This window comes from Microcaecilia unicolor, chromosome 6 (assembly GCF_901765095.1).
Source record: "Microcaecilia unicolor chromosome 6, aMicUni1.1, whole genome shotgun sequence".
Taxonomy (NCBI): Eukaryota; Metazoa; Chordata; class Amphibia; order Gymnophiona; family Siphonopidae; genus Microcaecilia; species Microcaecilia unicolor.
Genome location: NC_044036.1, coordinates 237,110,037 through 237,136,840, shown reverse-complemented (window position 1 = coordinate 237,136,840; position 26,804 = coordinate 237,110,037). Strand labels below are relative to the sequence as shown.

General features: G+C 42.0%; 1 protein-coding gene across 1 annotated transcript in view; it reads right to left on the bottom strand.

Moving 5' to 3' along the window:
• EXD3 (exonuclease 3'-5' domain containing 3) overlaps positions 1 to 26,804 on the bottom strand; it is a 719,658-nt gene that overhangs the window by 202,252 nt on the left and 490,602 nt on the right. Inside the window, exon 14 of the mRNA XM_030206809.1 lies at positions 7,502 to 7,637. Coding sequence (XP_030062669.1) covers positions 7,502 to 7,637 — 136 coding nt within the window. The remainder of the gene's footprint in view (positions 1 to 7,501; positions 7,638 to 26,804) is intronic.

The window sequence follows — 26,804 nt, the reverse complement described above, 5'->3', positions numbered from 1 at the left end:
TCTTTTGTAAGAATGAATACAGCTACTTAGCTAGGGACATCAAAACAGATGTGAAAGGTTCATCAGTCCCACTCATTATTAGAGTCACTTGCATTTAGACTTATCTCCACATATCCGATTAATTTCTTATTGTTACATTATCCTCCTCCACCCATCAACAATTCTATTCACATTCTTCAAAATCTGATTGCACAACACTACACAGACTCCAATTAACCTATTATAGTAAATAATTCCTTTGTTCCCTTTATAATATCTTATCACAAATAAACAAAATATGGTACAAACAAAATATGGTCCCCATACACTCCACAGAACATATTTTTGATGCTGTTCAATTCATATTACATCTCAAGCTTCCCTTTGTAATTTTCGTTCAACTATTTAGGAGCCGGTGCTGTGGGTGCTTGAGCACCTCCAATATTGAGAAAATTCCTTGTATATGTCCAGGGAGGGGTTATTTCCACTGGGTTTAGCACCCCCAATAATTTTGAAAAGTTGGCTCCCATGCTCTATTTTATGGTATTGTGGATTACTTTCTGTTTAGGAAGGTTTTGAAAGCCTTCCTATTTGATAAATATTTTGAAATTATGAAATTTAAATTGTACTGATTTTTACTGTAACCCTCTATGACTCCTGTTGAGAAATTTCTGGGATAAAAAAGCCAGGAATGGAACAGAATGGAATGGAACCATCATCTTAACTTCCTCTGTAAATGCTCAACCACCCTTAAAAAGAAAAAAAAACAGACTATGGGCCACAAATTCACCAAAATTTCAATTTAACAATGGAATCCTTTTCCAATCTTTTATTAGAGGATAAGACAAAGATATGGAACACTTCCTTAACCTCTACCTATAATCATTTGGAACCCCCCCCCCCCCCCCCAAAGTTCTACCCTCCAACAAAGAAAGAGAAAGAGGCTTGGTATAGATATTTATTTATTTATTTATTGCATTTGTATCCCACATTATCCCACCTTTTTGCAGGCTCAATGTGGCTTACAGAGTAGGTTATGATAAAGACATTACCTGATTTAAACACAATTGATCAAAGGCAGAGGTAAGAGAGGTGGTAGTTGGGCGGATGCTTGAGTAGATTATATGAGAGGTGTTTAGGTGTGTTTGGGTGGATTGGGGGAAGAGTTGTATCATTGATGGAGACTTTTGTAAGCTTTGTTAAAGAGGTGCGTTTTCAAAGCTTTGCGGAAGCTGGTTAGATTGTTCGTGGTTTTCAGGGTTTTGGGTAGTGCATTCCAGCACTGTGTACTTTTGTATGCAAAGGTCGTGGCATATGCTTGCTTGTACTTTACTCCTTTGCAGCTGGGAAGGTTCAGGTTTAAAAATTTGTGGGCCGATCTTTTGGCGTTTCTGGGCGGTAGGTCCACTAGGTTTAGCATATAGAGTGGGGCATCTGCGTGAATGATTTTGTGCACGGTTGTGCATATTTTGAATTCAATTCGTTCCTTGAGCGGAAGCCAATGCAGTTTTTCTCTCAAGGGCTTCGCGCTTTCATATTTAGGTTTTCCAAAGATGAGTCTGGCTGCTGTGTTTTGAGTTGTCTGGAGTTTTTTTATGGTCTGTTCTTTGCATCCTGCATACAAGGCATTGCAGTAGTCCAAGTGGCTTATAACTAGTGACTGGACTAGGGTGCGAAAGATATTTCTTGGGAAGAATGGTTTAATTCTTTTGAGTTTCCACATCGATTGGAACATTTTTTTCGTTGTATTCTTCACGTGGGTGTCGAGTGTGAGGTTTCTATCAATGGTGACTCCCAGAATTTTCAGGCTTTCTGATATAGGTAGTGTGCAGTAAGGTGTGGTTATAGTGGAGTACATATTTGTATTGTATTGGAATGTGAGGACTAGGCATTGGGTTTTTTCAGCATTGAGCTTTAGCCGGAATGAGTCCGCCCATGAGTGCATGATCTGGCAGCTCTGGTTGACCTCGTTGGTTATTTCGTTTAGGTCTTTCTTAAACGGAATGTGGATTGTGACGTCATCAGCGTATATGTAGGGGTTAAGGTTTTGATCAGCCAGGAGTTTGGCTAGTGGAATCATCATTAAGTTGAAGATTGTGGGTGAAAGGGGGGATCCTTGAGGGACTCCCACATGCCGGTGTCCAGTATGGTGATCTGGTATTATTTGTTATAACTTGGTAGGATCTGGTGGTGAGGAATTCTTTGAACCAATTCAGGACTGGGCCTCCAATTCCGAAGTATTCTAGAATGTGTAATAGTATTTCATGATCCACCATGTCGAAGGCACTGGACATGTCGAATTGTAATATGTTCTTGCCAATTGCAATTGTTTTTTTGAAGGAGTTCATTGCAGACACTAGTACGGTTTCGGTGCTATGATTTGCTCGGAATCCTGACTGTAATTCGTGTAGAATTGAGTGTTTGGTCAGGTAGTCTGTGAGTTGCTTCGTCACTATGCCTTCCATCAACTTTGTAGTAAGTGGGATGGAGGCAACTGGTCGGTAGTTGGTTAAGACCATTGTGCTTTTCTTGGCATCTTTCGGCATCTTTCTTTTCCATGGGGAAGAGACCATGTAGGAGTCTATAGTTTATTTGGTTCGTGAGGTCATGTTTAAATTGTTTGGGTGCTGCTCTTATTAGGTTGGTGGGGCAGATGTCTAGTTTGCACTGAGATTTGGCATATTTTTTAAGCCAGTGTGTGAGTTCATCTACTGTAATTGGGTTAAAGTTGGTCCATGATCGGTCAGCTGGATATTCCCCAGGTTTTGGGTCTAGGCATTCAAGGATAGTTGAATATTCAGTGGCGTTGCTTGGTATCATGCTTCGGAGCTTTGTAATTGTTTCGTTGAAATAGTTCGCTAGGTCGGCTGCCGATGGGGTGTCTGTGCTGTTTGAGGTAACTCGTGTGGTGTCTAGGAGGTTATTTACGAGTGAAAAGAGTTTGTGTGTATCCTTGTAGTCTGGTCCTATTATGGTTTTGTAGTACGTTCTTTTGGTATGTCTGATGTTGTATTTGTATTTTCTTTGTAACTGTTTCCATTCTTTGAGTGTGTTTTCATCTTTTTTTTTGCTCCATGCTCTTTCTAGTCTTCTGACCTTTGTTTTTAGTTCTTTCAAATCTTCGTTGAACCATGGGATAGAGTTAGTTCTATGCGAGGTTCTAGTTTGGAGCGGAGCTATATTGTCTAGAACTGTTCTGCATCTGTTATCCCATTGAAAGTGTCAGCTTTTACTTTGTTATATAGAATGGCAAGGAGGTAAAATTGTACACAAGATCTTTAAAAACTCTACAAGGACTCATCCTGTTCATAACTGAGATCATATTCATACACCTAAGAACATAAGAATAGCCATACTGGATCAGACCAGTGGTCCATCTAGCCCAGTATCGTGCTCCCAAAAGTAGCCAATCCAGGTTACAAGTACCTGGCAGAATCCAAAATAGTAGAAAGATTCCATGCTACCAATCCTAGAGCAAGCAGTAGCTTCCTGCATGTCTATCTCAACAGCAGACTATGGGCTTTTTCTCCAGGAACTTCTCCAAACCTTTTTTAAACCCAGATATGCTAATCGCTGTAACGACATCCTCTAGGAATAAGTTCAGAGCATAACTATTCGTTGAGTGAAAAAATATTTCCTCTAATTTGTTTTAACAGTATTACCATGTAACTTCATGGAGTGTCCCCTAGTCTTTGTACTTTTTCAAAGAGTAAAAAAATCAATTCACTTTTACTCGTTCTACACCATTCAGGATTTTATAGACCTCTTATTGTATCTCCCCTCAGCTGTCCCTTTGGGAACCTGCCTGTCTGTAAAAGATTGAAAACACAATATTGAAGCATCACCCCCTACTGGTAGGAATGCACATGGAGGACTCCTGCTCAGCTTAGCGGGGACAATGCTCTTTACCCTTTCCTCATATGAGAGGAATTCCATCCCCTTTATCATTCTGGTTGCTCATCTTTGAACTTTGTCTAATTCCGCTATATTTTTTTAAAGATGTGGTGACCAGAATGGCATGCAATATTCAAGGTGAGGTTCTACCATGGAGTGAGGAGATGGAATCACCTTGTAGAACCAAACAGTCTTTATTTCAACTAGCGTAAGAAGCACTAATTGATGACCTGACATGGCTGTGTATTGGTATACAAAATACCTGTGTCAGTGGACTACAAATATATAAATACACAAATATATAAAAAAACACTTAATAAACATAAAGCTGCATCCAGTCACATAACATATCAAGGATAATAAATATAATATGAAAGTAAAAAAATAGATCACATCACAAAATAAAATTGATAAGTAAACACATTTCATATAAGACTGTATTTGAAACATAAATAATAACACAAGACTTAAGGGATCTTTTACTAAGATATGCTAGCGTTTTTAGCTCGTGCTACAAATCAGCTGGTGTTAAACACTGAGATGCCCACAGGAGTATAATGGGTGTCTCAGGGTTTAGCGCCAGCTGATTTTTAGTGCTAGAAAAAATGCTAGTGCACCTTAGTAAAAGACCCCCTTAATAATAAAATCTTTAAACTATTAGGCAAGGGGTTAAAATCTAAACACATATTCAAGAGATACATATCCACAAAAATACATTGATTAGGAACTTAAAATGTGCTGAATATCTCAACATAAAAAACAGATAAGCAAACAAAATTGATTTGAAACCATAACCATACAAAGAATGTGTCAATTATTGTAATGTATATAGAGACCACAAATTGTGAAGAAGCATACCTCATTACATATACTGCTGGTATGAAGGGCAGCATTTACACGTAAGAACGGATTCAATAGCTGCAAGAGGGCAAAAATCAGACAACTGCTAAGTATTAAAACTCCTGCGAGAGCATATGCACAATACTGACATCCTAGGTATGAAGAAGTGAAGAAGAATAAAGACAAACAGACAACGAAGGAACAAAAAGAAGCAAATGAAAAGGGAGAAAATGACACAGCAAATAAAAAGAAAATGAAGGAGGAAGGGAGAGTGAGGAAACAAGAAAGCAGCAAAGGCACTGGCATCACTGTAAAATAAGACTGTATTTTAAAAAAGCTACTATAGAAACTCCTACTTACAGCGATTGAAAGGAATGTGTGAAGTTTAAGCAGACTGCAACAACAATGGGATCTAAAGGAGTGACCCATACAATGAGAATGGAATTCAGCTTTTTCAGCATCCTTTACAATATGTAAAATTGTATTGTACCTATGTTTTTAGGTAAGCCCATTCACTACTTTTTCCATTGGTGGCTCTCATTACTGCTCTGGTCTTCTTCTTTTTTTTTTTTTTTTTTGCATTACTCATCAGTTTTTGACTTCAGCTACGATTTATTCATTTTTCAAGTGTTGGCGCCATTTTGGCCTTTATATTCCATTCTCATAGTATGAGGCACTTCTTTAGACCGCATTGTTGCTGCAGTCTGCTTAAGCTTCACAAATTCCTTCATTCAATCACTGTAAGTAGGAGTTTCTTTAGTAGCATTTTTAATTACAGTCTATTTTACGGCGATGCAGATGCCTGAAAGCCAGCGCGCTTCTGTTTGCGCATTTAGTTTGGACATTTAGTCCATAAAGTTTTTATATCTAGCGTCTTCTAGTAAGTGATGACAGCTTTTTAAATTTGCTCCTTTCTTGTTTCCTCCTTACTCTCCCCCTTCCCTTCCCCTCTTCATTTTCTTTTTGTTTGCAGTGTCACTTTCTCCCTTTTTGTTCGGTTCTTTTTGGTTCTTCATTGTGTTTGTTTGTTTTTTTAATTCTTCTTTACTTTTTCTTCATACCTAGGATGTCAATATTATGGATATGCTCTCACAGGAGTTTTGATACTTAGCAATTGTCTGATTTTGCCCTCTTACAACTATTGGATCAGTTCTCACGTGTGAATGGTGTCCTTTATACCAGCAGTGTATATGATGAGGTATGCTTCTTCACAGTTTGTGGTCTCTATATACATTAAAACACTTGACAGATTAGTATTCTTTGCATGGTTATGGTTTCAAATCACTTTTGTTAAACATATGCTTATCTGTTTTTTTTATGTTGAGATGTTCAGCACATTTTAAGCTCCTAATTGATGCATTATTGTGGATATGTATCTCTTGGATATGTAATAATAATAATAGCCTTCATCTTATTTTCTATCCCTTACCTAATAATTTCTAGCATCCTGTTTGCTTTTTTGGCCATCACCACATGCTCTTTCTTTAAGTTAGACCTCTTATTTTCTAACTCCTGTTACTTTATCTTATCTGTCTTTCACATTGTAGTCCATCTTCCACCTAACAAATAGACTTGCCAATCAGAAATAGCCCAGGGATGTAGTGGGTTAAACACTGGAACTCATGGCTGCTTTTATATACTTTCCTCTGCCTGTAAATGATTGTATTTTCCTTATTCTCTTATATTTCTTAGACTATTGCTGATATACTATTATAGATATATTGTAAACTGCTTAAAAGATATTCAACTAGCAGTTTACCAAGTATGAATACAACTTGGAAAACTTGTAATGAATGCTAGTGGAGGTTTCCCTGTTGATCCTTGTGCAGGAGATATATTCACTCCAACTGGAAAGCACAATATCCATGCTGCTTCTACACTACTGGAGTGCTGTCATTGTTCTGTTACAGCAGTGTCTTGATTTGGTCTGGAGCATAATTCTGTTCTGTCTGTACTGAGCAGCAAGCATAATGATGGTGCTGGTGAAGAGATGAAGCTTAGTGCTATAGTAAGTCTGAAACCTAGACGACAGTGAGGGAGACAGGTATGCAGGTGTGTATTTAAGGGCATCTGTGTAGAAAGGCTTGCACATTTTCAGTGCTATAAGAGGGAATCCTTCAGGTTGCTTTAACATCAGACCTGTGTGATAGTGCTGAAGATGACTGTGCTTTAAGCCTGGATGCCTCTGATGAGGCTCTTACCAGCCTGGAGAAACATTGGTGCTACTATTATGGCTGGGTTCCTAGTCACTGTACATGAGGACCGAGGTAACATCTACTGTGGTGTGCAGTAAGATGACCTCTGGTATGGTTCTTTCTTTTCTCTTTTGAAACAGTAGTCTCTTCTCTGTCTCATTGATTCCACAGGTTGTTCAGGTAAGCTTTTTCGGCTCATAAAGACATCCTGTCACAATATTTACAGTCAAACTGTCAGGCTATTTGAATGGTTGTCAAAGTTCTGGATCTTTCTTCCTAACAGCATGGCCAGAACTCTGACCTCATCTGCAACAATTTACGTAAGTACAAAACCTTTTTTTTTGAATGACACAAAACTATGTTTAAGATAAACAAAAGCTAAAAACCTCTAAAACAATGGGAAAGCTTTGTTTTCATGTCTGTTTAGCAGAGTAGAGACCAATGCATGCAGGAAGTGCCATGCATGCCCAGAACCGCCCAGAACCTTATACTTACCGTAGTTCTGAGCTCTGGGACAACTGTTTCATCCCAGTGTCATTAATGACCAAATGATCAGGTCAGATATCTTCCTCCATGTACATCACTGACCTTACCTTCAGTACCTCTTCCTTGCACAATTCCATCTCCTTCCAGCTTTGTAGAAAATGAACTTTTTCTCGAGGAAGAGGGAATTGGTAATAACTATTCTTCCTCTCCTCTTGGAAATCAGCATGTTCATAACCTTCCAACCTGAAATATTAAACATTAACTGATTCCAACAGGCTTTACACACATACAGTTTATACCCTAGATTTCCTTCATGAATCCACAATCAACACATTTGTTTTATTGCTTGGAGGATTTTTCCACTGTGTATGGGCGTCTCAGTTGTGGATAGCAGGGGGTGCTGCAGGGTATCACTGTGTTGAACTGATAGAGAACGCTGTTTGAAGGTGCCAGTACTGGAATAGCATGGGGTGCTTCAGGTCTCTTCATTTTTGAAAAACAAACATTAAGACTATAATTTCTGCATCTAAACTACATAATTCAAATCTATTTGCTACTCCAAAGTCTATCCAGTATTAAGGATCTGTACAACATTTTTTTCAGATACAAACACTCATAATTGTTTATAAATTATTTATGTTACAGGTTTAATCCACAATGTAGGGATTTGTCAGAATGGAGGAGTAGCCTAATGGTTAATGCAGTGGGCTTAGAACCAGGGGAACTGGTTTTGATTCTCACTGCGTCTCCCTGCAACACTAGGAATATCACTTAACCCCCTCATTGCCCTTAAAAAATTAGAATGTGAGCCCACTAGGCCCAAAGAAAGTACCTGTATATAACATGTAAACCATTTGATTGTACCACAGAAAGGCGGTACATCAAATGCATGAGCCATAGAATATAAATACTATGAAATAAATTAAGAAACTGAATTAGGAAACTACACACATTGTTTCAAGGAGATAAAGTGATTTTCCATCTGTCATGACTACTGCTACTACTTATGACAGAGTTTAAGTTGACAGTAAAAGTCTTTGCCTAGTACTTGTTTCCAATATGGCTAATCCAGGTTGCAAGTACTTCTTCCCACCATTTTCACATTTGTTTTCTCTTTTACTGCTGCTTTTAAAAACTTTTATCAGGTAGTTTCATCCAGCTTCTTTTGGACTCCAGCTTAAATGGAACCAGAGCCAAGTTCTGGCACTAAAGCCTTCAGGTATAAATTTAGAGCTATTTAAATGGCTAGAAGCTCCTGGATGTTTAAATCGCTTGTGCGGGATTATCCAGTGATATTCAGTGGCACTTAACCGGATAGTTCCGCTGAATATCCCCTCTAACTGCCCAGGCTCTGAAACTGGCTAGTTTGTGGATGGTTCAGGGGCAGAGTTAGGACGAAGTGGAAACCTAGCCGATTAGCAGAGATGCCCAGTCTACTATTTGGCTGAGCAACCATATAAAGTTAGAAGAGAAAAAAGGCTGTCCTAACTTTATACGGGGAGTTAACCAGTCTGAATATCGGCCAGGGCCTGATTAACTTCCGGGTCCTGGCCTAAAGTGCCGTCACCCCCTCCTTCACAACCTCCAACCCTAAATCATCCAAATTCCTTCTGATCCCCCTCCCTTCCCCCACAGAATCATCCTTTGAAGTACCGCATACTGGTGTAATAATAGAGTTTCCCATCAGACCTGACTTGCCCAAAATCGCATGAAGAAATAGTGGGATTTGAACCCTGGCTTCCCTAGCTCTCAGACTGTTGTCCTAACCTCATATTCAAGAAGACAGATCTAGACAGTTGGTAGGATATGGCCTTAGAGAGGGTCAGATGGAGGTAGCTTTGTCACTTGGCCATCCAAAACCTGGAAACTAATGTAAGCACAAAAGAAAATGAATCCAAAAAGCAAGACCAACTCCTAAAGTTCATCAACTAAAAGTTTCACCTGAATCACCTGTAGTATCAGTTGTAGTCAAGGACTGATTGTATATCACATAACTGACATATAAATAAACTCAGTCAAAGGAAATTGCTGAAATCTCATCACACCACTGAAGGGAAACATTATTATTACACCTCCCATCACGTGTTTCTCTATATTCCATCCACTTAAGAATATAAGGACATACAGGGCAATTCTATAAAGCGACCCCTATTTGGAGCCTATTCTATTAAAAAAAAGAAAAGCAGGTGCCTACTGCTTTTTATTTACCGCCTTTTTGAAGAAATTCACCCAAGGCAGTGTACAGCAAGAAAAGTTGAACAAAGGCAACAGAGTTTCCCATCAGTGGTGGCTAGTGCAAGATCAGAAGGAGCATTAGAGAGATTTGAACCCTGGCTTCCCTGGTTCTCAGATTGCTGTTCTAAACACTAGGCTGCTCATCCATGCCTCAGATTCAAGGACATCTCCTTCAGGCAAATCACTGAAATCTGCAAGACAGACCTAAACAGTGGGAGGATAAAAACAGCAGTAAAAATATTCAAACAACAATATATAGTATAGCACAATCCTATATAATAATTTGCAGCTCTGTCTGGCTGCCTGGGTTCGTAACACAGTTCCCATTGGTCCCCCCCCCCCCCGAGTTCCATGACCCCCTCCCTCCCGTCTGTCCGAGTTCCACGGGCCCACTCCAGTCCGATGGCCCCACTCCCACGCCCCCCTCTCTGATTTCCGCGCCCCTCCTCCTTTTTCCGCCGCCCAGCGCCTCCCTCCCTCTGCCTCTGTGGCTTCTGAGTGCAAAGACGTGTGCGGGTGCCCCAGCCCTTTGTAAGTGGCAGCTGTTGTTTAAAACGTTTTACCTCCTGCTCCGCCGGCAACAGTGAAATCCAGCACGCGTGGACGCCGCTTCAGACTGCCTTTGCTTTCGCTTTCGCTTCTGTTTCAGCTGTTCCTTATTTCCTGTTTGCGGAAGTGCGGGACCAGAGGAACAGCTGAAACAGAAGCGAAAGCAAAGGCAGTGTGAAGCGGCGTCCATGCATGCTGGACTTCACTGTTGCCGCCGGAGCAGGAGGTAAAACGTTTTAAACAACAGCTGCCACTTACGAAGGGCTGGGGCACCCGCACATGTCCTCCTTGCACTCGGAGTCCACAGAGACAGAGGGAGGGAGGCACTGGGCGGCGGAAATCGGAGAGGGGGGACGTGGAACTCGGACAGGAGTGGGGCCGTCGGACCTGAGTGGGGAGGGGGTCCTGAGACGAGAGAGAGAGGGGGAGGAGGGGGTCCTGTGACGAGAGAGGGGAGGGAGGGAGAGGGGTCCTGTGATGACAGAGGGGAGGGAGGGGGAGGGGTCATGAGACGAGAGGGAAGTCCTGAGACAAGAGAGAGGGGGGAGGAGGAGGGGGTCCTGGAATTCGGAGGAGAGGGAGGGAGGCAGGTAGGGGGGGGGGGTGGAACTCGGAGGGAGGGAGGCAGGTAAGGGGGCATGGAACTCGGAGGGGAGGGGGCCTGGACATCGGAGGAGGGAGGTTAGGAGGGGGCCCTGGAACCTTGCTAGTGCCCGTTTCCTTTCTGCTGGAAACGGGCCTCTTTTACTAGTATGAATTAAGACATTTGAATCGACAGCACAGGCTGTAAGCCAAGGTAGAACACATAGATGAGTTAGAAAATAAGGGACTAATTTAAAGAAAGTTACACATGAAGTCAGGTGCATGAATATAATCTCAGCTAGGGTAGGAGAGGATAAGTAAGTACTGCTACAGTATGTGCAGTTGGTGTTAATCTTTGTATGTGTGCAACTAGCAAGTTAATTGCTTCTTCAAATAAAGGCATGGGAGAAGAGCCAAGCTTTCACCTGCTTCCTGAGTACTAGTGTAGATAGGTATGTGCGTATGTGTTTAAACATGAGAACTTTCAAGAGTCAGAGCCGGTGTAAACGCTTATGCCTAGATTTTATAAGTTAGGCACTTATGTGTGCGCTCCACCCATGGAAGCTATTGAAGATATGCATGTATTTACAGAATTCCAATAGAAACATTTTTACTATTCATATTACACAACTTTCGTTTAACTGTCTAACCCAATATGTTTTATGATAGACCTCAGCATGGGACCTAAGCGATCAGTGAGTTCAACTATTCCCTATCCATACAAGTTTGATGCTGAACTACATTTAACTTTAATGAATGTTAGAACTTATATTTCAGTAAAACAATACTTAGCTTATCAACAATGGTGTCGGCTATAGAGGGTTTTTCAATCTGACATGGCGCATGTTTCGCCGTCAAGCGACTTTTTCAAGGATAACCCCCCTCTTATGTATATCTATCTTGCATGCTGACTGTTCAATTCTAAAACCATCAAAAACTGCTTATTAATTCTCTAGCTCGTTATTTTTGGGAGACTAATTTATTTGCAGAACAGCACGTAACCAGATGATTGCTATTTATGCATGTTTATGTTCTCATAAACAGGTAATAATTAGAATACCAGAATTAACGCATTTACTTGCTGCCTAATTCTACACAGCTCCTTATATGATCATCTCCTTAATGTATGTATACATCATGCCTGTCAAGATCCTTTTTAGGTGCATTTCACACAAAAGTGTGAGTGCCTATTTTATTTTGTGCATATATAAAAAATCTGATTCAAAGGAAGCTGGGGAGAAAAAATAACATCAGTAGGGTGGCTGGGCCTGAGAAGAGTGGCATGATGGCAGAGAGCCCAACTCCCACCACTGGAAAGGGAAAGGAGAGACAGCCTAGGACTAAAAGGAGCAGCAGGGTGGCAGGGAGCCCAAGCCCTATCAGCAGAAGAGGAAAGAAAGCTGGCCTAGAGCAAAGAAGGGCAGCATAATGGCAGACCACTGACACTGGAAGATCAAAAAAAGCACAATGGCAAGGAGGCCAAGTCCACAACCACATCAAGCAGAGCTGGTCTGGGTACTGAAAAGAGTACTGCAGTAGCAGAAAAGGCAGGTCTTCCCACCAGAAGATGAAATAGAGCCAGTCTGAGTCATGAAAAATTCAGTATAGGGGCATGGATGTTGGGCCCACCAACAGGAGATGGAAAGCTGGCACAGGTCCTGATAAAAAGCAGTGTAGTGGTGGGGAGAATGGCCCATGAGAAGAGGATACAGAACAGCTGGTCTCTATAAAAAAAAACTGAATTCATGACCACAAGGGAGGAGGAAGAGATTGGAAAGGGGAAGGAATGCAAAAGGGAGAAAAAGGAAGAGAAGAACTTTTCCCTCATGTATAGGCATACACACACACGCATACATATCCTATATAATAAAACGCACCTCCAACGTTCTGAAGCTGGCAGCGTGGACAAAAACTTTGAAGCATTCGTGCTTCTGTATCCATATATATCCTTACATGATGACGTCTCCCACTTCAGGGTGCGTCACCAACAGCACTGCCCTATCACAGATAGCAGCGCAAGCCACCGTCAACAGACTTTAAACAAACACGGGACAGTACATTCCGAAGAAGGGAGATTGGGATGGAGGTGGACACTGACAAGCGCGCCCCCCCCCCCTTCCTTTCATAGCTCTACGTCCTCTCCGCCGCCGATATGGCGAGCGCGCCGCTGCATCACCCCACCCGTCCTTTCAGATCTTGGTACGTGCTATCTCCCTTCTCAGCTTCCTTTTCGCTGAGGCATTCGTGCTTCTGTACCCATCACCTGAGATGATGACATCTCAAACCACACACGCGACAACCCCCCCCCCCCCCCCCCCCCCCCCCGGGGTACAATCCATAGCCCATCCAAAGTCGTCACCGGCCAAAGCCCCCCTTCACCCACCCTCCTCCCCAAAACGCACCCGCATAATTCCCTCTCTTCTCCAACCTCGAAACAGCACCCTCCCCCTCCTCCCCCAGCGACTCCCTCCCAGTTCACCGTTAACCCCACCCCTCCATAATCTCCCCCTCCCGTCAAGAATCGCCTATGGACTTGGAGGAAAGGAACCCAGCAAAGGCAGCGTATCAGGCAGCAGATTGCATTTGGATCGTTCTGAGAGAGCTTTCGGTTTGCAAAAACACAGGAAGAAGCTGAAGCTTTGAAAGCAGCAGCTTGGCAGGCGCAACAGATTAAAATAGAAGCTAGGAAAGAAGCTGCTCTGAAGGAAAGAAGTGCAATAGCCAGAATTCAATCCCACCTTTCAGAAGGCTCATCTTTTACTAACCAGTTTCGAGTGTCAGAGAAACGTGGAGATGAGTTAAAAAAAAAAGGCACAATTTATACATTGAGGACTCAGGATGATGACGAAGAAAACAACACTTGGAACGGGAACTCTACTCAGCAAATGTAGTTTCTTCAAAGAAATGGATGTGCAATAACTTTTTTTCTTCTATGATTACATTCAACAAAATATCTGCAGGATGGAGTATGGGGAGAAAGTCTGGCTCTCAACAGGGAGGCAGAAAAAGAATAGTAACATAGTAAATGACGGCAGAAAAAGACCTGCATGGTCCATCCAGTCTGCCCAACAAGACAAACTCATATGTGCTACTTTTTGTGTATACCCTACTTTGATTTGTACCTGTCCTCTTCAGGGCACAGACCGTATAAGTCTGTCCAGCACTATCCCCGCCTCCCAACCACCAGCCCTGCCTCCCACCACTGGCTCTGGCACAGACCGTATAAGTCTGCCCAGCACTATCCTCGCCTCCCACCACCGGCTGGCTCTGCCACCCAATCTCGGCTAAGCTCCTTAGGATCCATTCCTTCTGAATAGGATTCCTTTATGTTTATCCCACGCGTGTTTGAATTCTGTTACTGTTTTCATTTCCACCACCTCCCGTGGGAGGGCATTCCAAGCATCCACTACTCTCTCCGTGAAAAAATACTTCCTGAAATGTTTAATATTTCCATATGAAGGTAAAGAATTCGGACCACACACTCTCTCTCTCTCTCACACACGCACACGGCTACGGTGTTAAACACTCACACTCCATCTCTCACACTCCCACCCTCCGAGTCTGGGCCCGCGGATCCCCCTCCATGCATGTTGACCCATCCCCCTCCCAAATCGCCAAGCCCGCCCTTACCCCTCTGTTGCACACACACACAATGTCTGTCACATACGCACACAAACTTCCTTGAAATGCCTACACCCATGCTGCTACCCTCCCCACCCTTGACTGGCCTCGTCGATCCCTCTATGTGCACGTGGCCCCCCCCCTTGAAAATTGCCTACCCCGCACCCCTACCTCTCTCTGTCTCACAGACACATTCTCTGACACACACACACTCTGTCGGTATTTCACACACACAGCAAAACTCTCTCTCACACAGCCTCGCTGTGTCTCTCTGTGACACACACAATCAAATTGACATTCTGTCTTTCTGTATCCCACACACACACTCTGTCACAGTCTATCTCTCTCTCTCTCACACACACACACACACACACACACAGTCTCACATTCACTCTCTCTCTGTCACACACAGTCACTGACAAACACACACTATCAAACATACACACTCAAAGGAAAACCTTGCTAGCGCCCGTTTCATTTCTTACAGAAACGGGCCTTTTTTACTAGTTAAACATAAACCTCTCTGTCCTCCTGCCTCTATGACCTCTCTACTGTCAGTCCCTCCTCCCCCAACCCCTTGTTCTCCAAACACACACAGGCACAGAAACAGCCATCTGCTCTCTTAATCCCCCAACCACTACATACTGTACTCTCTCACCATACAGTATAACTTTCATGCCCCTACACCCCCCCCCCAGTAACTCCCTGTATATCCTACCCTTCCACAAACCCTCTCATATCACACATTCCTTCAAAACATATATCGACATTCTTCTCATACAAAGACATAAATCACATATGTCACAAACATATCCCATACCCTTCTTCCCTATCTACACAGCTGCTGCCAGCCTACTGAGACACACTGCTATACCTCCCTACCATGTCCTACACACAGACAATTCTGAATCAGAATGGGGGAATGGGAAGTGCACTACTGAGTCACTGTGTAAGTGTGATATCTTTTGTGGATCAACATATCATTAAAAGATTTAGTAAATAAGCTTCTGAAACCACACAGGTCCCTTTTTTAGATATGCATGTTGTTCTCATCGATATTTATTTATTCCATTTTCTAGGCTATTATATCAGTTTATTATGTTTTATGTTTATTAGGTTCCTGATATACTGCCTTTCTATAGTATAGCCAAAGTAGTTTTTATATTACATACAGGCAGTTCTGAATTTCCACAGCTCCTGCATTTCCAGGATTGGTCATTCATTCTCTTAGATGACCTAAGAAGGATAACTGGAATGAGGAAAGGAGATCATTGCTGACTTATATCAGTAAGAGATCAGAAATATGGGTGCTGCTTACCATCATTCTAACCCCTTCCCTTCCTCCCACATTTCATTATTTACTGCTAGCACACAGCACTACGTCTCAATGCCTTAGAGCAGTGGTTCTCAACCAGTGTGCTGGGCCACACTGGTGTTCCCAAGAGGTGGGAGGTGTGTCACAAAAAATCTGATGCAGACAAAAAGCCTGCATTTCCTTTACAACCATCAGTGCCTGCAAGCTGGAAAGACCAGCAATCTTGAGCATCAGGTTTTTGAAATCCCTGTAACTTGTCCCTATTTCTGTTTCCCCACTGTCTCCAATACTAACTGCTGCCTCCGGCCCCAACTGAAAATGTTGCAAGTCTGCTGTCCATAGAGTCTGTTTGTTTTCTGAGTAGCATATTTACAGGTTCCTTTTTTTGTTGCTTCACAGTATTTGGCACTGGAGGGATTTTGTGTTGCTATAACTGAGGTGACACTAGTATTTGAATATATATTTGTTTTGTTGTATGACAAGTGAGAAATCTGGGACTGATGCATTGCATGCAGCTTTTTGAGATGGGATAGGCAAATTCATATTAAACTTAACAGTTAAACAGTTAAATATTTATGTGTGCTTTGTTCAGCTGTGAATTTTAGTGTTCGGTGTGTCACATACATGAATGTTATCTGTTGGGTGTGTCACAACAGAAGAAAAATTGAGAACCACTGCCTTAGAGGCAGGTTCTACAAAATGCAACAACCACCCGGCTTCCTGGAAACAATGCAGAGCAATGCAGCTTAAAACCTCCCCAGCAGACAGTGAGAGAGAAGCTTGTTGTACCAGCTGAACTGATGGATGAGAAATCCAATCTGGTCTTAAACTAGACTCTTGTGAGAGGCTGGGCTCAGATCAGAGGCAGGTACCTGCATGAAAATCCAGTTTCCCAGTGTCCTGATGTTCCCACGCTGTCCTTTTCCCACAGTGCCTTGAAGAGGTTTTATTATTTGAGAAAATATTGACTAGGCAGTTATTTAGGGCAGGACTAATTTTTGCAGTGTAGCTCTGTACTGTACAAACATTCACTAACATTACTGGTATGTGTGTGCTTGCCTAGAGAAGTCAATATTTGTGCAAATGTTTAGTGAAGGTGTGAGATCTCATATTGGCAAGAATATTCAGATCTTGAGAAGTCCAGAGCAGGATGAAGAGTGCATACCAGCAGCAATGACATCGCTGTTTACATTGAGGGTACCTTCTTGCCAAGCTTCCATTGACAATCTGGCACACCTTCTAAACAGGTTCAGGTACTGGATCATAACTCCATCACAGATTCTTACAGAGATGTGATTTCTATGAAGGACAGGAATGAACAGTATAGGAACATCCTTCGTTTTACTTTAAAATGGCTTTGAACACTGATATGTCATCAGGCATAAATTTAATGTCCCACAAAAGTCACCGGATGACATCATGTATCTTTAAAATCAAGAACGAGAAAAATGACCCCTATAATTTTGACCGAGTCACCCGAGAATTAGATCACAGAGCGTGCACAAAATATGGTATATATGGGTTTCAGAAAAGCTCTGGATATTGTCCCACACTGAATACTCTATAAATAAAATTCAGCCACCTGGGGGTGGGTTATCAAGGGTTTTCAATGCAGTAGAAACTGATTGAGAGAATGACAAAAGAGAATGGTGATTAATGGAGGCCACTCCAACAAAAGAAAGGTGACTAGTGACCTATCTTAGGGCTTGGACTTTGGCCTGATTCAGTTCAATTTCTTCATGAGCAATATTGTTAAGGAAAATGTTGTCTTTTTGTAGATGACAATAGTATAGCCCCATCCCATGTTTTTGCACCAATGAGAGTCATTATGGAAATTTGTTTTAATACTAGAGAGCTACTCTTCTTCTACTGCTATCCATAAATTATAGAGGTCATTTTAGAAGGTTTGCATGGCACAGCAAATTTACACATGCAAATGGCCCTATGTGCACAAGTAGTGATTTTATAAAAGCTGATTCTTAAATGTGTATAACTGAGACATGCACAGTTTTCAAGGGGGGCATGTTCTGGGTATGCCTGAAAAGAGTGTGCGTATTTCCTGCCTTGCAATGGCATTGGCATTTACAATTGCTCTGAATCACATGTAAATGTCCACTACTTGCTCTTTTGGACCTGCAGTTCAGATAAGTGTGTGGGGGAGGGGGGAATTCTACATACATCTGTAGTGATCAAAATACATGAAAAAGTGAAAAGCTCATCCTCTTGGATGTCCATTTTTGTCCAACCTGACACTTGCATGCAAAGTTTGCAAGATCTGTGGCTTACACTTGCATGTGTCACTACTTATGTGTTCAAAGCCCCCATGTGATGCTGCTTCTTTTTTGACCATGTGTTTTTGTTAAATGGCCGTTTCTGCTATACATGCCGCCAGATACACATATTTTTCCCAAGTCCTTATAAGCATTTAGAAAAAGCTCCTCATTTAGCAAGCCTTTTATAAAACATATTGTGAACATTATGACATGGATGTTCCCTTTCCTATCTAGGAGGGGGGTCTTTTACTAAAGCTTAGCTCGAGTTATCTGCAGCAGGGCCCATAGGAATAAAATGGGCTCTGCTGCAGATAACTCGAGCTAAGCTTTAGTAAAAGACTCCCCTAAATTACTTATTCAAAATCAGACTTTACTGTCTGCTATGGCCAAATCCCATTCCTGGACTCAATGAGCCACATCTTTGTGATAAAATATTCATTTTTGTCTCATTCACGAGGGCTTTCAGATTAGAAATCTTCCTACTTAGACTACAACAGTCATTCTCAACACAATTCTTGGGACACCCCAAGCCTATCAGCCTATCAGGATATCTATAATGGTGAGATATATATGCATATAATGGAGGCAGTATATGCAAGTCTATTTCATGCATATTTATTGTGGATATCTTGAAAAGCAGGTTGGCTAGGTATGTACCTTAGGACTATACTAAGAACTCCTGGATCACAAGCATTTGTGCTCATAGACTTCCAACTACTTCACCTTAGCTTGTCTGTATTCAAGACAGTCTCATATCTGTTCCCCATCCTGTTGCTGAAAAGTAAACTAGTAAGCATTTAATTTTTGTGATTTTCCCCAGATCTTCCTTTGTTGGAGTTGAAAGCCTGAAACAATAGGCTCGCATCTGACACGTACTTTCTATACCCAGGGTACAGTCAATCCAAACTTGGTCTTCCAAATGGGCAGTTTGCACCAAAACTCTTGAGATGAGACATATAAGTACATAAGTAATGCCACACTGGGAAAAGACCAAGGGTCCATCGAGCCCAGCATCCTATCCAGGCCAAAGGCACCTGGCAAGCTTCCCAAACGTACAAACATTCTATACATGTTATTCCTGGAATTGTGGATTTTTCCCGAGTCCATTTAGTAGCGGTTTATGGACTTGTCGTTTATGAAACCGTCTAACCCCTTTTTAAACTCTGCCAAGCTAACCGCCTTCACCACGTTCTCCGGCAACGAATTCCAGAGTTTAATTACGCGTTGGGGTTTTGGATATTCCCTCTTCCAGATATTGCCCAGGGGGTCCAAAACAATTGAGTATGAGTCGTTCTGTCCAACAGAGTCTCTTCTATCTGCACCCAAGGCATCGGGGGATTGAGGCCCCATTCCATCAGAGAACGAAGCTGCGCAGCCCAGTAGTATCCCCTGAGCTCTGGAACCCCTAAACTTCCCTTGTGCCTCCTCCTTACCAAAACTCTCTTAGACACCCTCAGAGGTCTTTTTCACCAGATGTATTGAAACAGTTTTCGCTGCAAATTCCCCAGTACCTTCAGAGAGATGGGTACGGGTAGTGTCTGGCATAAGTAAAGAAATTTGGGTAATAACATCATCTTACAGACAGCTACCCTACCCAACCAAGTATGGGTCAGGACCATGACAGCTATCCAAGGCCAGGGACAATTCCTGTATCACTGCCTGATAATTGTGTTTATAAAGATCAGAAAATTTTGGACACATGTTAACTCCCAAATAACGAATGTAGTGTTTAGCCCATCCAAACGGCAAAGAAGCCTTCAGTGCCTAAAGGACATTCCACTCTGCTCTAGTGTTTTTGTATCTCGCTACCAGAATGCTGTTACTATCATCTCTAAAGGACAGTGCCTTTCAACTGCAGAGAAGGTTGAACGTGGGCGTTCGCTCTGTCCCCCTCTGATGTCATCTACAGCTCTTTTTTTGAGTGCATCGCACAGCTGAGCTTCATTCCACTCTGCTCTAGCATTTTTGTATCTTGCTGCCAGAATGCCATTATTATCATGTCTAAAGGACAGTGGGGTCCTTTTACTAAGGTGTGCTGAAAAATGGCCTGCGGTAGTGTAGATGCGTGTTTTGGGCAACGCAAAATTATGTTTTAGTGCACCTACAAAAAAATGCCCTTTTTTTGCCGAAAACGGATGTGCAGCAAAATGAAAATTGCCGCGCATCCACTTTGGGTCTGAGCCCCTGACTTAGCGGTAAGGTCTCACACGGTAATGGTCTATGCGCGTCAAATATCACTTGATGCGCAAATCTACCGTGCACCAGAAAATAAAAAATATTTTGCAGACGTGTGCCAAAATTGAAATTACCACAAGGGGCATGCAGTAACCGGGTGGTAAATCCAATTTGGTGCGTGTAGGCACCTACGCAGCTTAGTAAAAGGGCCCCAGTGTCTTTCAATTGCAGAGAAGGTAGATCGTAGGAGTTCATTCCACCCCCTCTCTATCATCTACAGTGCTCTTAGTGCAGCGCTCAGTGCGTCGCCTAAGGTGCGTGCCTTTGTGTAGGACCATGGTATTGTACTGAAGGTTTATTGCCATATAATTGTTGTTGCCTTACTTAAAGCTGGCCTAATCTGGCAGGGTTTTAGTTGAAGATTTTAGCTTGTAGTCTTAATTTTAAAAGGACTCTCTCCTTTAAAATGCTGCTTGTTTTATATCTTTTAATTTCTGGTTTGTTTGATATAATCTCTGCTTATTCTGGGAAACATATCATTGTGTCTGTTTCTATGGTAAGATATAAGGTTTATGCTAGGAATTCTGTCCATAGATCAAATCTGGTAGATTGCTCAGTTTACATGTAAAAAAGGTAATCCAAGGTATACAGCAAGAGAAGAAAAACCAACTATGAATGCTTTTTCAAGGAATTTGATCAGGGTGAAATATGAAAATACAATTCAACCATCTTTTATGCCAGTTCCATTGTATTATAATAATGCTAGATCTGTTATTAATAAGCTTCAACTGATTCATGATTATTTTAAAGGAGAGACAACCAGGCTTTGTAGCAATTACCGAGTCATGGATTTCAGGAATAGATGATCCGAGATTGAATGAGTTATGTCTGGTTGGATACAGAATTGTACACCTTCCCAGAATAGATAAGCATGGTGGAGGTTTACTTTTAATATATAGAAGCTTTTTTTATAATTAAAGTCTTGGGTTCCTATAACTCATCACAATTGGAAATTTTATCTTGTGAGATAACTGCAGATATTTTCTGTGGCACTTTTTGTTTGACTAAATTTTATTGCCCCCCACCTGGTAAATGGAATTCGATTAGAGATCTTTTTTATGATTTTATGTTGAAAAATTCTATTGGATATCAGGACAGTTTACCGGTTGAGTATATAAATGTGAATATGGAGGACAAATCTGCTACAGCAGTTAAATATTTCCTTGATTTTTTTAGATTCTATGGCTCTGACTTTTACAAAGTTTAACTGTTCTCGTAAAAAAGATCAGTTACTAGATGTGATAGCATGCTCTCACTCACAGGATTTCTTTGTTGAAGAAAATGCATGTGATCATGTGCCTTGGTCTGATCACTTTATTTGATTTAAGGTTATACAGGAAAGATCAAGGAAAACTCTCCCTGTTCGTAACAAGACAGTTATTTCTAAAAGGGGAAAGCAGGATGCTACTTTGTTTTAAAATAGGATAGATACGATCTTATCAGATGATATTGCAGAGGAAAATATTTCTTTGTATTACTGGGATTCTGTTACAGCTCAAGTATTGGATGAGATTGCTCCATTAAAAACTAAGTGTAAAATTGTTAGGAAATCAGATAAATACTTTATAATTGAACTTTTGTTAATAAAGAAAGAATGCAGGAAGTTAGAGAGGCTCAGGAAGAAGAATCCTACAGCTTATAATAGGCAGAATTGGAGGCAAAAGGTTAATTTAAAAAAAAAAAAAAACTTTTGGTAAGAGCAAAAAGGGAGTATTTCTCTAAACTGGTGGATCCAGATAGATAAGATTCATCTAAATTGTTTAAATTGATTCATTCACTTTCCTCAGACACTAACTACACTAGTACTGCTGGATTAGATCTCCCGTCTGATTTAGATTTGGGCGTTTATTTTATGGAGAAGGTTTGTTCAATTTGAAACAGCTTCCCAGACACACAAGATATTGTTTCTTATTTACATGCTAGCAGTACTGATACAGACGGTATGGTTGAAAAGTGAGGTAAAGGAAGCTATTAGGGCTAAAAGAAACGCCTTCAGAAAATGGTAGAAGAAACCGTCTGAAAATAAGAAGCAGCAGCATAAGGAGTGTCAAAGCAAATGCAAAGCACAGATAAAGAAGGCCAAGAGGGATTACGAAAAAAAGATAGCAGTACAGGCAAAAAAACATAGCAAAAATTTTTTTTCGGTATATTAAAAGCAGGAAGCCGGCAAAATAATCGGTTGGGCCGCTGGATGACCGAGGGATAAAAGCGGTGATCAAGAAACATAAAGACGTAGCGGAGAGATTGAATGAATTCTTTGCTTCGGTCTTCACCGAGGAAGATTTGGGTGGGATACCGGTGTCGGAAATGGTATTTCAAGCGGACGAGTTGAAGAAACTTACTGACTTCACGGTAAACCTGGAGGACGTAATGGGGCAGTTCAGCAAACTGAAGAGTAGCAAATCTCCTGGACCGGATGGTATTCATCCTAGAGTACTGATAGAACTGAAAAATGAGCTTGCGGAGCTACTGTTAGTGATATGCAATTTATCCTTAAATCGAGCGTGGTACCGGCAGATTTGAGGGTGGCCAATGTAACACTCATTTTTTAAAAAGATTCCAGGGGAGATAGGGGAAATTATAGACCGGTGAGTCTGACGTCGGTGTCGGGGAAAATGGTTGAGGCTATTATCAAAAACAAAATTACAGAGCACATCCAAGGACATGGATTACTGAGACCAACTCAGCACGGCTTTTGTGTGGGGAAATCTTGCCTGACCAATTTACTTCAATTCTTTGAAGAAGTAAACAAACGTGGACAAAGGGGAGCCGGTTGATATTATGTATCAGGATTTTCAAAAGGAGTTTGACAAGGTACCTCATGAAACGCTACAGAGGAAATTGGAGGGTCATGGGATAGGTGGAAATGTCCTATTGTGGATTAAAAACTGGTTGAAGGATAGGAAACAGAGAGTGGGGTTAAATGGGCAGTATTCACAATGGAGAAGGGTAGTTAGTGGGGTTCCTCAGGGGTCTGTGCTAGGACTGCTGCTTTTTAATATATTTATAAATGATTTAGAGATGGGAGTAACTAGCGAGGTAATTAAATTTGATGATGACACAAAGTTATTCAAAGTCGTTAACTTGCGACAGGATTGTGAAAAATTACAGAAGGACCTCAGGAGACTGGGAGACTGGGTGGCTAAATGGCAGATGACGTTTAATGTGAGCAAGTGCAAGGTGATGCATGTGGGAAAAAATAACCCGAATTATAGCTATGTCATGCAAGGTTCCACGTTAGAAGTTATGGACCAAGAAAAGGATCTGGGTGTCGTCGTCGATAATACACTGAAACGTTCTGCTCAGTGTGCTGCTGCGGCTAGGAAAGTGAATAGAATGTTGGGTATTATTAGGAAAGGTATGGACAACAGGTGTGAAGATGTTATAATGCCGTTGTATCGCTCCATGGTGCGACTGCACCTTGAGCATTTTGTTCAATTCTGGTCGCCGCATCTCAAGAAAGATATAGTAGAATTGGAAAAGGTGCAGTGAAGGGAGACTAAAATGATAGCGGGGATGGGACGACTTCCCTATGAAGAAAGACTAAGGAGGCTAGGGCTTTTCAGCTTGGAGAAGAGATGGCTGAGGGGAGACATGATAGAGGTGGATGTGAAGCGTCTGTTCACGCTTTCCAAAAATACTAGGATTATGGGGGCATGCGATGAAACTACAGTGTAGTACATTTAAAACAAATCGGAGAAAAGTTTTCTTCTCCCAATGCATAATTAAACTCTGGAATTCGTTGCCAGAGAACGTGGTGAAGGCGGTTAGCTTGGCAGAGTTTAAAAAGGGGTTAGACGGTTTCCTAAAGGACAAGTCCATAAACCACTACTAAATGGACTTGGGAAAAATCCACAATTCCAGGAATAACATGTATAGAATGTTTGTACGTTTGGGAAGCTTGCCAGGTGCCCTTGGCCTGGATTGGCCGCTGTTGTGGACAGGATGCTGGGCTCGATGGACCCTTGGTCTTTTCCCAGTGTGTCATTACTTAAGTACTTATGTACTTACGTACTTATGATCCATGGGATGTTATGGAACCAGTAACAGCGAGGGATGTTACTAGGCTGTTAAAAAAAAGTTTGCAACTTCACATTGCTTATAGGATAGTTATCCTTCCTATCTAATGAGGTCCACCAGTTTTAGTTCTATATTTTTTTTTACTAATTGGATAAATAAGCAGTTCAAACTTGGTAGAGTCCCTCCTTCACATGGTGATATTGTTCTTACCACGATATTAAAGAACTCAAGAGGCAATCAGGCTTATTTTTGAAAGAGAAGGGCGCCCATCTTCCGACACCAATCGGGAGATGGGCGTCCTTCTCTCAGGGTCGCCCAAATCGGCATAATTGAAAGCCGATTTTGGGCATCCTCAACTGCTTCCTGTCGCGGGGATGACCAAAGTTCTCGGTGGCGTGTCGGCACCGTAGCAAAGGCGGGACTGGGGAGTGATTAAGAGATGGGCATCCTCGGCCAATAATGGAAAAAAGAAGGGCATCCCTGATGAGCACTTGGCCGACTTTACTTGGTCCATTTTTTCTTGGGGCCAAGCCGTGAAAAGGTGCCCGAACTGACCAGATGACCACCGGAGGGAATCGGGGATGACCTCCCCTTACTCCCCCAGTGGTCACCAACCCTCTCCCACGCTAAAAAAAATCTTTTTAAATATTTTTTGCCAGCCTCAAATGTCATACCCAGCTCCATGACAGCAGTATTGCAGGTCCCTGGAGCAGTTTTAGTAGGTGCAGTGCACTTCAGGCAGGCGGACCCAGGCCCTTCCCCCCCCCCCCACCTGTTAAACTTGTGGTGGTAAATGTAAGCCCTCCAAAAACCACCTGAAACCCACTGTACCCACATGTAGGTGCCCCCCTTCATCCCTTAGGGCTATGGTAGTGGTGTACAATTGTGGGGAGTGGGTTTTGGGGGGTTCAGCACCCAAGGTAAGGGAGATGTGCACCAGGGAGCAATTTCTGAAGTCCACTGCAGTGCCCCCTAAGGCTTGGATTTGGTCATAAGTACATAAGTACATAAGTAGTGCCATACTGGGAAAGACCAAAGGTCCATCTAGCCCAGCATCCTGTCACCGACAGTGGCCAATCCAGGTCAAGGGCACCTGGCACGCTCCCCAAACGTAAAAACATTCCAGACAAGTTATACCTAAAAATGCGGAATTTTTCCAAGTCCATTTAATAGCGGTCTATGGACTTGTCCTTTAGGAATCTATCTAACCCCTTTTTAAACTCCGTCAAGCTAACCGCCCGTACCACGTTCTCCGGCAACGAATTCCAGAGTCTAATTTCTGAGATGGGCGTCCTCGGTTTCCATTATGGCTGAAAATTGGGGACGACCATCTCTAAGGTCGACCTAAATGTCGCGATTTGGGCATCCCCAACTGTATTATCGAAATGAAAGATGGACGCCCATCTTGTTTCAATAATACGGGTTTCCCCACCCCTTCGCGGGGCCATCCTGCGAGAACGCCCTCATGAAAACTTGGGCGTCCCGTTCGATTATGCCCCTCAATGTGTCAGATGTGACAAACTATAGACCAGTGGCTTCTATTCCACTGCTTATTAAGGTGATGGAGGGATGGGTTACCGAAAATTTGAATTGCTTTCTGGATAAGTTTTGAATACTACACAGATCTCAATCAGGTTTTCGTCAAGGCTTTAAGCACAGAGCCTGTTGTCTGTTCTTTGGTGTCATCAGATCAGAAGCTACTGAGTACAGGTCAAAGTTCTAGTTTCTGGAGTGGAGGAGTAGCCTAATGGTTAGGGCAGTGGCAACCTGGGTTTGATTCCCACTGCAGCACCTTGTGACCTTGGGCAAGTCACTTAACCCTCTACTGCCCCAGGTACAAAATTGTGAGCCCCCTAGGGACAAAGAAAAGTACCTGTATATAATGTGTACAGCACTGCGTACATCTAGTAGCGCTATAGAAATGATTAGTAGTAATACTTTACTTCAAATTGACCTGTCTAGTGCTTTTGAGTATGGTGTCTTGCTTTTGCTCTTGGATTCATTAGGGATTCAGGGTTCTATCACAGTTTTGGGAGTTTTTTATGAGATCATGTAGGATGAGAATGCAAGGTGAATTCTATGATTCTCGGGATGCATGGTGTGGGGTTCCCCCTTTCACCATCACTGTTTAACATTTTAATGAAACTTTTAGTGGTTTATCTATACCTTCTACAGTTACAGTTTTATATTTATGCTAACATCTCCTCAATGTTAATTCCTTTTACTCCAGGAAATTCATTTCATGAGACTAATGTAGTAAGTTGTTTACAGGCAGTCAATATCTGGATAAGTACATTCAGGCTGAAATTGAACAAAAACCAAGTTTCTTTGGGTAGGCCATTTAACTTTTTTGAAAATTAAATAGGCAATTTTGATATAACTTTTAGGGCTCTGTTTACTAAGCCGCACTAATGATAGAGACACCCATAGGGATATAAAGTTAGCATGCCTACAGCGCAGCTTAGTAAATAGAGCCCTTGATATAGTCGCAAACATTTTAGGAGTAGAATTAGATTGTCAGCTTTCTCTCACTACTCAGGTAAATAAGGTTGTTAGTAAATCTTATTTACTTAGAAAGCT